General features: G+C 39.1%; 1 protein-coding gene across 6 annotated transcripts in view; it reads left to right on the top strand.

Annotated features, from left to right (window-relative positions):
• The window catches only part of LRRC7 (leucine rich repeat containing 7), a 595,712-nt gene that overhangs the window by 568,325 nt on the left and 15,926 nt on the right, over positions 1-11,461 (top strand). For 5 of the 6 annotated variants that reach the window (XM_045292109.1, XM_045292107.1, XM_045292106.1 and 2 more), the window contains one exon: positions 8,629-8,703. In XM_045292109.1, the coding sequence (XP_045148044.1) occupies positions 8,629-8,703 (75 nt within the window). The remainder of the gene's footprint in view (positions 1-8,628; positions 8,704-11,461) is intronic. The other variant, XM_045292108.1, reaches the window with a different exon arrangement.

Here is an 11,461-nt window from a genome sequence, read left to right as displayed (position 1 = left end):
GCAGGAACTTCATCAAGGAATAAACAAGTTGAAAATGTACATTTAGTCAAGAAAGACAAAGATCCCAAGGAGAGGTTTAATCATTAGATAATAATTAGAAGATTAGGGTCATGCATTTTAAAAAATAATAATTATAAAGTAAGCAAAACCCAACACAGTTTTAGCTCTTACATTCAAACTCCCTAAAACAATCAGCCTCACATAGTAAAAAATATTCTAATAGTCAATTTACCATTTTGAATAGGAATTCCTATTCCTACTGCTTAATATTTTGCTCAATGTTTTGGATGTTTTCAACAAGTCCAAATAATATTATCTTGAAAATTAACCTATGTAAGCCCCTGGGTGTCACAAATGGTAAAGTGTTCAATTACCATTGGAAAGGTTGGGGGCTTAAATTCATGCAGAAGTGCTTCAGAAAGCAGACCTAATGATTGGCTCTGTTTCACAGCCTTGAAAATTTTCACAGCCTTGAAAATTCTCTAGAGCAGTTCTGCTTCACACATCAGATTTTCATGGGTCAGATTCAACTCGATGGCAATGAACAGCAACCATGATATAACGTGTACCCTAAATATTCTAGTATGCTTTATATGTGTTTACATATGCCTACAGAGGGAGAGAATCAAGGACAAGTCAAAAGTATCATTCACAGGGTTCTAGTTCATACATGCACATATTGATTCCACACAAAACATATTTAAACATGTCTCTGTGAGCAATGGATACCTGCAGATAAATGCTCTCAGGAACACAGCTCTGTCTTCTTAGAGTGCCTTCAAAATAAGCTTCAAGCGAATCAGCAGCTTCAGTGGAGATCTGCTGGGCCAGTTAAATTGAAGGAAGACAAGTCAACTCAGAGGTTATTTATTTGACTGTTTTTCTGGAATTACAAAGGGGTCATCTTGATAGATTTTCTCGACGGACACAGGAGGATCCTGGAAGTTCATTAGGAAGAAAGTTTAAGAACATTTAAACTTGTGAGAAATGCCCCAATAAGTTGCACTAGGATTTCTTTTCCCCGTGACAATGCACTTGCTTAATTTTCTAGGGTAACAGGGCTTCCCTATGAGAATTTCACCAGGAAGCATGACTTCGTCCACCTACAGCACTGCTATTGCCCCTTCATATTTCATTTGTTCCCAGTCTTCAAAGACCACTTCAGAGAATTGAGAGTCTCCCAAGGATGCAAAAACTGTAGAGAGCAGTCCCCTGGTATAGAGGTTAAGCACTCGGCTACTTACAGATTTTTGTCCATAAAGATCACAGCCTAGAAAAGCTACCGTGTCCCACGGGGCTGCTGTGAGCCACCATCAGCTCAACAGCGCTCACGCACAAAAACGAACCGATTTTCACAATGATCTAAAGGAAAGGACCAAATGATGCATGATTTCTTCTGTCAGGGTAAACCCCATTGAGATCTTTGTCATTGTCCCGTGGATTTCAGGTTTTCATTTTTGTCTCTGCTTTGTGAGTCTTGAACTTTGTTTCTGCAGCAAGGCTCCTTTCTGTTCATCTTTTACGGCATTTTACATTTCATTGTTTAGTGGGAGAAACGTCACCCCTACTCTGAAGCACTAGATGCAGCTGTCAGCGTCACTCTGCCTGAACTGTCCTTTTCTCTCCCCCTCCCTTCACCCTCCCTCTTCTATCATTTCTATCCTTTTCGTTCCAATGACTAGGGGTGAATCTTTTCTTTTATGGCATATAAAATCCTCGGTTACTAAGACAGCAATTTATTCAAGGCCTAAAATTTTATATACAGCAATTAACCTTACAATATTTTGTGATAGTTTTGATTCACGGACAGGAACACTATTAAGAATACCTTAATGCTTGATATATAAAGTCTCCTAATAGTCACAGGGACTAAGTAAATATAACCCACTGTGTACATGTTGCTTCAAAGAGCCACAATACAGTTTCATACAAACGTGCCCATTTCATAAAAAGAAATTAATATTACTTTTATTTTGGCAAAAACATTTTTCCCTAAAAGCTATTGCATCTGTATCTTGCTATTTTTATGAGTCAAATTTTCTTCCAACAACGCTCTTTGTATGTGCTAATTAAATGAAAGCATGAAACACTACATGTACTACATTAGCCAATAAACTCCAATTGTAAATACCATTGTATGCCATTTTTATTGATACAGCCTTCCTAAAAGCCATTTTCTTAGCAAAAGCTAGAGCCAAGACTTTTTAGACTCTTAAGGAAAAGAATATTTCATAAATCGCAGCTGCAGTTCCCTTAAGCCAGCTTCTATTTTGGTGTCTACATTTACAAGAGCTAAGACTGTCACCGTCATTCACCTTCATCATTAAAAGTCAGGTAAAGTTCTGTTCTCCCCTAAAGTTGGAATTTAAATGTTGGCCTCGTAGCCTACCTTCCTGAGCCCTTTCAGGGCGGTGTCCAGAAGAGTATGGTGTCCAGGTATTCAGCAGGTCAAGGTCAGATCTTTTCACGGTGAAGCACCTCTCAAACTCACCTTTTTGTCAAAATCATTTGTGAAAGGCGAAACTTCATATAAGTTCACTTTGGTGACCCTTGGGAAGAGCAAAATGTAAGTTCCATAAGGAGGAGCTAAAAAAATGGTGTGGAAACGTGAAATGACAGCTTGTCCTGCCGGTGTTAGCAGCGGTCCAGTCCTCTCTTTATCAGCTTTGATTCAGAGCGATGGAGCTTTTTCTGCCATGCTGGGGTGGAGGGGTCTGTGGCTTGTTCGACCACACTTGGCCGCCGGTGTCTGAGAAGAACATGACCTTTTGTTGTCCCTCCCGTGTTGCTCCCATGTGAGACGTCCTCTGCGGCTGATGTGCGAGAACACTGCTGTGCTTCCAAGCCCCTAAGGAACCTGGGCTTTGCCAGCAGGGAGGCAGCAATAAAACTAGAAACCACTGGCTAGAGTAGATTCTAATAGCCATCACTCGTCTAGACAGCACGTGATCCTGACTCGGTTCTACCAAAGGAAATGGCCTCTGGTAGTTAGGAGACAGACGCCCTCCACATAGGACCAGGTCAATTGCAAAAAGCCAGTCGTAATGGGAGTCCTCATCACGGAGAACCCCAATGAGGAGATTGCAGAGGAGGCTAGTGACACCCCGCTCCTTTCCTACCCTTCTCCCTAAACAAGCCTGTCCCCATCCTTCTTCTTCTGTCAGGATTCGTATCTGTTGGGGAGTCAAGGGAAAGAAACCAATGTTGGCCTTCATTCCACAGTGAGAGGGAAATAATCATTTCCTACCAGAGAACTTTGTACACTTGGAGAATAAGATACATTTAATGTAGATTTTGCTGGATGCTACTATTTTGCATAGTAGCTTGCCTTTCAGACTTATAATAATTATATTAATGTTTATTATGTCTCTTCAGAGTGCCATTCACTGTTATAAGTATTTGCGTTGTATCTACTCATTCAATCCAATAACCTTCTGAGATATGTACCATTGTTACACCTACTCCTTACTTACTATCGCATTATCTGATATTTCACTTTTATGACAATAGTAAAACTCTACTCTCTGCCTATGTTGTGCATTAACATGCCCTTGGCAGGACTGAACAGTGCTAGAGTGCAAGCTGAGAGCAGGGCTGGCCGTGGGAGTTATCGTTAGGTGTCGATTTCACTGCCTGTGATTCTAACCTGGGGACTGTGGTGGCCCCTCTACTATACGGGTCCTTAAACATGCAGAATCTTTCCCGGTGACGATGGGGGGAGATGTGACTATGAAAGATTGGTCAGAGAGATGTACTCCTGATCCTTTGAACATGAAAGAAAGGGCCGTGATCCAAGACACATGGACATGACCTGCAAACTGGAAAAGACAGGGGAGTGGATTCTCCCTGAAGCTTCAAGATAAGGAGGCAGCCCTGTCAAAGACCTTGTTTGAGCTCAGTGAACTCTGTATTGGCTTCTAATCTACATAAGCAAGCAATCAAACTCACTGCCATTGAGTCGCTGCTGACTTGTAGTGACCCTAGAGGATATATAGGGGAGGATTGCCCCGTGGTTTCTGAAACGGTAACTCTGTACAAGAGCAGAAGGCTCCGTCTCTTGACCTTGCAGTTCACAGCCCAACACATAAGCCATAACAACCTCAGGGCTTCTTTCTGATCCACACCCCTGTAAGATAGGACCTTTCTGGTGTTTTAGGCCACTAGGTTTGAGCTATTTGTTCCAGTAGCAATAGAAAACTAATACATACGACAATAATGAAAAAAGTAGTTACTGGAATGTTCTCTTCCTTGGGTAAGATGGTTTTATAGATTATTTTATTAGGTTTGAGTGTATTGTATGATATTTTGTTCCATGCCTAACACTCTCTCAGATATTGCAAGAAGCTGAAGCTGAAAGGCAGAGTTATAAGAATTATAAATTGCTATTATTTTGATGTGGAGCCCTGGTGGCTTAATGGTTACACAGCGGGCTATGTTCTACATGGTCAGCAGTTCAAAACCACCACTCAAGTCCAGAGAGATAGACTCTGCTTTCTACTCCTCTAAACAGTTACAGTGTAGGAAACCCACAAGGATAGTTTTACCCTGTCCTATCGGGTCCTGATGAACCTGCATTGGCTCAATGGCTGTGAAACTTTGGGATTATTTTGATCTTTGATATGGCCAAGACGGATTCCTCTTGTTTGAAAGTTAGCTGGCTTTTCAACAAATCATAGGATTTAGTATTGTTCTAATGGTCGTGATACAAACAGTGTGATGGTTTCCCACAAAGTTGTCATCAATGCCAAAGTATACTTCGAAGTCTTCATCTGAGTTAGTTGAAAGGGCACCACATGGCTACAATGACCTTTTTCAGTATAGTGTTCACGGTCTACATTTTTTACCAGTGTTAGTCATAGTAGAGATGATGTAACAGGTCCACATTTCTTTAGCCTCTTTCATATTGATATATATGTACATATCCATATTATATAACCATATATATATGTATCTATAAAAACACAATGAAAAATTAGAGCAGTGGCCTTTGCTGGAAGTCTTTTTTTTCTTTCTTTCTTTTCTTCTTTCTTTATGATGAACTTGCTTGTTACTAAAGATTCCAAGTAAATTTCAGCTCCTCCCCACCACCGACACTCAGACTACTGTTTAGGTTTGAAGGATAAGGAATATGGAGGAATTTTTTTCTTTTTGGGCTTTAAAGAAGCGCAGTCCATCTCAAGAAATGAAGTCAACACCAATGCCCTATTAAACCCTCCATATGCATGCTTCTTTTTCTCCTCCCCGCCCACTCTTCCTTTCTTTCTCCTGTGCTGAAAGTCTTGGGAAATATTCCAGCTCCATGGATGATTATCATGAATGCCCCAGACCACTATCATATGGAGCATTCGTTGCTGTTTCAACTAACATGGCAGTACATGGGCTAATAGAGTATACAAGGAGGCTGCAATAGGTCAGGGAAATTTTCATTATCTTTTGATATGTATACAAGAAGATATGAGTACATCGGTATGTATAATATATGTGAGTACATAGATAACTATAAAAGGAAACTATGTGAATGAGTATTAGTAATTTCTTAGCTAATGAGGTCTATTGATTGAAGAAAAGTAATAAAGCTTTAGAAAAGAGCAATACATGCTTCAAGTGGCCCAAGCCTCCATATTAGGAAGCTGCAACGCGAGTCTTCAGAGCAGCAGTTGAGTCCTGCAGAGCTATGCAACGGATGAAATTAAATCTGCCACAGACATACCATTTGTATTCTTTCAGCAGTCAGGTTATGGAGTGTGCTGGCTCCTCCCAGCATTGCAGATATCTATGGATGGCCATAATTCAGCCCCTCCGGTCTGGAATCGTACAAACATTATTAAAACGGTTCCTGTACAATGAACTGAGGAAAGGCAATCAAAATGAACTGTGTGGCACAGACTTTGACTGCTGCGATAACATAATCACCCAAACAACTTCTTCACCTTCATCACCCAGAGCTGCAGCAGCTCATGTTGTGCAATCACCTCATTTGTCTGTTACATGGAGGCCCCAACAACAGAGGGAGTGTGCACCGAAGGGGCTGATTGCACGTACCGTCTCTGAGACGAAGAAAGCCTGGGAGCACTGTGCCCAGCGGAGAGAGAACGAGAGGGCTCATATCTGTTTTTACAATCAACACCATCTCCGGTTGCATTCACAGATCTGATGGATTAATCATTGGACCTGAATTAACTATTCTTTTTAAATAACCAATTTAAATTTTCCTTCTGAAATGGCCATTTGTACAACTGCATTAACCAAAGCAACCGACTATTGAAGGATTCGTGAAACATGCCTAATAGAGCCATAGTTGACCGTGGTTTTTAAAGAATTGTTATTGTATTCTTAAGGTTATAAGTTCTGCATAGTCATTATAATAAAAATTTAAAACATAGCTACCTGCAAAGAAATGTAATGTCCCATCACCTCGTATAACCACTGAATGTTTAGGAGTATATCTCCCCCCAGATATTTCCTTACACAAATATACAGATTAACATACTTCAACAAAAATAGTATCATACCACACATATTTTATAGTCTATTTGTTTCAGGACCTTCTGTGTCTGCTATCTAGCACTTTTTAAAATAATTCTATTACAGGGCTTTGCCATGATTTTTAAAATCAATTTCCTATTATTAGATATTTTGGTGTGGTTATTACCATTGGTATTACAATTTACCTGTGATACAACTGTATAATATTTATTACAAACTTGTCTAGCTATTTCCTTAACATAAATTCTAGGAGTAGGATTTTAGGTTAATAATTATGCAGATGGTTATTATGCACTGTGGAAACAATTTACACACACAAAGTTGTAGGTTTAAATGAGAATTGTTAAGTTTCTAAATAAGTAAGTAGTGTATGACAGTAGGCACAGATATTAAAATATCTTCTATGAATATTCTGTAGGAATTGAAAATAGGTTTGTAACTATAATGAGATATAATTCACGTACTATAAAACTCACCCTTACAGACTGTAAAATTCAGTGACTTTTAGTATATTCACCATATTTGAATCCAAAATATGCTTACACCTCACACAATGGAGTCAATACAGACTCACAGTGACCCTAAGGCAAGGTGGAACTGCCCGCTGTGAGTTTCTAAGACTGTAACTATTTACAGGAGTAGAAAGCCCCATCTTTCTCCTGTGGAGCCACAGGTGGTTCTGGACGGCTGCCTTTGTGGATGTGAACCCAGGGCATCACCACTACGCTGCCAGAAGCTTCTTTCCAATTAGCAGTCACTCCCCACTCCTCTACCAGCCAACCTCTGTCAACCACTCATCTACTTTCTATTTCGATTTATTAGCCTATCTGGATGTTTCGTAGAAATGGAATTATGAATTCTGTGACATTTTGGAACTGCCTTGCTTCGCTCAATGTTTTCAAGGCTCATCAACGCTGTAGCATGAATTAGTACTTCGTTACGTTGTGTTGCTACATAACATTCCAGTATTTAAACACAGAACATTTGATTTATCCATCCATCAATTCATTTTCAGCATATCAATGAAAGTCTCACAACGATCATGTTTCAGATGCTTCTGTAACTCCCCAAAGTGATTGAAACAACAACTGACGGCCTCCCAGTCCGTCCTGACTCACAGCCAAGTGCTCATATTGCTTTGGCCCTTACGTTTTCTTTGCCTGATCCTCTGCCATGTTCCCAGCCTACCCACTCCTACCCAGTCCTGATGGGACAACGTGCAGTTTCCCGGCTGTACCGTGTGCTCTCTCTTTTGTATGTCCCCCCTGCCTTCACTGGTTTCAGCGCTTGTCCTTTATGACTCAGCTGTCGGGAGTCTCTCGAAAAGGCCAGATATACCACCAATTACTTACATGTAACCTTTAAAACGATCTTTTAGGCCTTCATCATGACAGTTGTCACACTGTTTTGCAATTGCCTATTTTCTTGATTTTCCAATAGATTGCAAGTTCATTGGAATAATATTTGGCATGACTTTGTTCTCTGGAAATAAAAGCTCGAGATGCCACAGTCACTCAGGAAATGTTTGATTTAGTTACATAATAAACACAATTAAGTTGATATGTTTATAAAAAGTTAATTAATTTAGATATTTTTACACTTATGTACAATTTTAATAAATCATTTAATATGCTATTTAGAGTTGTTTTATGTTTAATTTGTTCATATATACTTTATATTAAAATTCTCAATAACATACAAAGTAATGCTCATTAAAATAAACATGTAGGTATGCATGCATAATTCTTTTAAGGTTTTTAAAGTATGTTGAATTGACAACCATTAGTAGGAGGTGTTTTGAATGAAGAACAACTCAAAACAAATCTAGAAATTATATGAAAAATGGTTCAGTATCACTTACAAATGATTTAGGAAAATGATGATTAAGAATATGCCATTAAATTAATAAATCACAAGTACACTTTAAAATGAAGATGAGTTTTTTGTTTTGTTTTGTCTTTAATGCAAGTCGCGTTGCTTTTCTTAAAATTAGTGCAGAGAGTGATGTCTTGCTTAAAATATTATGCACTTTAACGCCTACACGTGTAATTATTAGTCTGTTTTCTATTTTAAAATATTTTTTAAATAGACCTAGTTCTTGGTGATGATAGAATCCTAACCTCTGTTACTTCTGACTTATAGGGTATCTTTGTTACTAGGGTTCAGCCTGATGGGCCAGCATCCAACTTGCTGCAGCCTGGTGATAAGATCCTTCAGGTAAGACGATAAAGCAAGGGATGCAACTATGTGAGGTCGTGCTACTAATTTGAATTGACTTGAATTAAATGATTGAAAATAAGTGCTTCTCACATTTTTTATTTTCTTTATTGGGTTGGGATTAACGAGGGAATGCAGAAATCAATTCCATCTATTAGAATGCTATATTCTTGACACTTACATATTACCTGGCAAATAGCAGGTGTTCTTTATGTTTCCATTTAATTAAGTGAATTACTTAATTAGAATAAGAGTAATTGATAAATATAAGAATTTATGTATAGTTATCAAATATAATTAAGAATATAGAAGGGTGTGTGTGAGAGGAAACTTGTTGGAGGGGGGAGGGGCTTGTCCCTTCTCAGCAGTGAATTTATTAGCATCTGTGGGCTGAGAAACTTAGTTCTAGCTTTCTATTCCCCTTTCCGAGATGAATAAAAGTTTGACTGTACATAAGATGCTTTTATTAAATGTGTTGTCTGATGGGGAAAAGTCTCTCTCTACAATAAGCACAGCGTGTCACCACTCAAGTCAACCATTGGGCAAATACCTGACATAACCATATCCATTTTGCTATTTTCCCTTCTCTGAATCACTTCTCCTGCGAGAAGTGCTGAATCACTCCTGAGGTCACAGTGTAAGGTCAACGCGTTCAGAGATGTGACTTATGACTCCAGAAATGTCCCACTGTCAGCTATTTAGAAGTAGACGAGGTTGCTGATATTTGACAATTTTGTGCAATTATTAAATGTTTCCACCTAATCAATTAAAGGTTTAGGGAAATTCAGAAGACAGGAAGTATAGGAGGAGAACCTTCTCTTCAGATATTCTGTGCAGGAGAGTCACAAGAGTGCAAGGGCTCCACTCAGCCCTGCTCTCAGTTCTTCTATCTCCTATTTTCTGAACTCTCTCAGAAAGTCTTAGAAAACTTGACGTGACACACTCTGTGTTCTAATACATATAGTAAGATTGCTTTGATATTTTATGTTCAGAAATGTTTTAAACTCTCTAACAATACTGCGATCAGCTACTCAAATTTTCAAAGCTTACAGTTCTCGGCCGGTTCATGAAGTGCTCTACATTGCAGGAGAATCCCGTCCAGTACACATAAGGCTACTCATGGAGGAGACAGAAGAACGAGCTAGCAGTTGGTCTTTTGAGTTAAAAGACTGAAACAAAAAGTAAAATCTAAACTAATTTCAGATTTTTCTCTACCACTTTACTAAGGAATTTACCCATTTTTTGATTGTCTAAATAGTCCGGGGATCTTAAATATTCTATATCATGTCTACAAGCCTCAAATTCTTTAATTATAAAATGAACCGAGGTTTCTACGATAGCTAATGTTCCTCCGACAGCCAAAAATCAACTGTTCAATAAGTTTATGAATTGCCATGAACTATAGCAAAGAATAAACTAATTATGTAAGTCTCTAACATTTGGTAAGCACTGTTCATGCGCAACGGAAATGCAAGTTTGTCACTACTGACTTCAAAGAAATTATTTTGAATCTCGGGATGTGAGGGAAATGATAACCAATTCAGGCTAGGTAGTTGCCTTCTAGAATATACATGTGTGTGTGCTACTCTTGGGGACGTGACAGTTCAGTATTGCTCTTACACCTGATGGGACCATAGCAGCGACAACGTGCAGAGGGGAATGAATTCCTAATGCAAGAAGCAGAGTGGATTATCAACTCGAACAAAAGCTGCAAATACACCAAAGAGCTGCACCTGAGGTGTCTCTTGCCTCCACAAATGAGTGTCTAAGATGTGCATTTTATTTTTGCTATAGACCTCTTTCCTCTTATGCAATAAATTTCAAGTATTTTCAATACTATTTTCACTGTACAAAAAGAGGGAATAAATTTTCATCAAACAAATCACTGTACCTATAGTGTTAAACTAATTCAAAAGAACAAGTTGCGATAACACTTTCTGGAAGAGATGATAGACCATAGATAAATAGACGTTGAGTAGACTCTGACTAATGGTGACCTTTTGTACAACAGAACAAAATGTAGCCCAGCAAATAAATTAGAATAGCTTATTCTGAACTGGAATTACTGAATGTAGATGATTAGAAAACAAAGCAACGTACTTGACTTTGTGCTGTATGTAATGTGAGAAGCAGTGTTGAGAGGGCATTATTTGGGGATGGGAGAATGTCTTCCTCATCTTAAGATGCAGAAACGGTGGTCTCTTCCAATGAGCAAACCAGAGAGTGACCTCTTCTCACCGATCCAGTGAACGGGGAAGCGGGTGAAAGAGGCGAGACCAGGCTGGGAGAGAACAATGGGATCACAGAGACTCCTGGGTGTGGAGAGAATCAAGAAAGGGGAATTTACTCCTGATGGAGCAGGAGTCCCTGCTGGCTCACTGGAGACGAGCGAGATGGCCTGAGAAGACAAGGAGATTCTGTGCATTTGGTGGGCAGGAGTGGTAAAAAAAAAAACAAAAAAAAAACAACTTATGCCAGTAAGGAGAAAATATTTCAGGGGGAGGTATAAGCTTATATGTTAGAATCATGAAGAAAGGAAAACCTAGGATTTTTTTTTTTAAGTTTCTCATGGAGCTGGAAAATGGAGTCAAGGCCAGTAGATAATGAGTTGACTTTCAAGGCTGAGAATGTGAGCTGGTATGCTCCTCAGAATTCTGCGTGAAAATGTGCATGCATGGCCAACAGGGTGTGCTCCCTATACAACCACTGAGTCCAGCCTTCTTTGTCTGAGTGGAAGGTGTATGTTTGTTTGTTTTTT

This window comes from Echinops telfairi, unplaced genomic scaffold (genome assembly GCF_000313985.2).
Source record: "Echinops telfairi isolate 266 unplaced genomic scaffold, ASM31398v2 ScPeMD7_443;HRSCAF=831, whole genome shotgun sequence".
Taxonomy (NCBI): domain Eukaryota; kingdom Metazoa; phylum Chordata; class Mammalia; order Afrosoricida; family Tenrecidae; genus Echinops; species Echinops telfairi.
The sequence above is the reverse complement of the archived record's forward strand: the minus strand, read 5'-3'. Positions and strand labels throughout refer to the sequence as shown.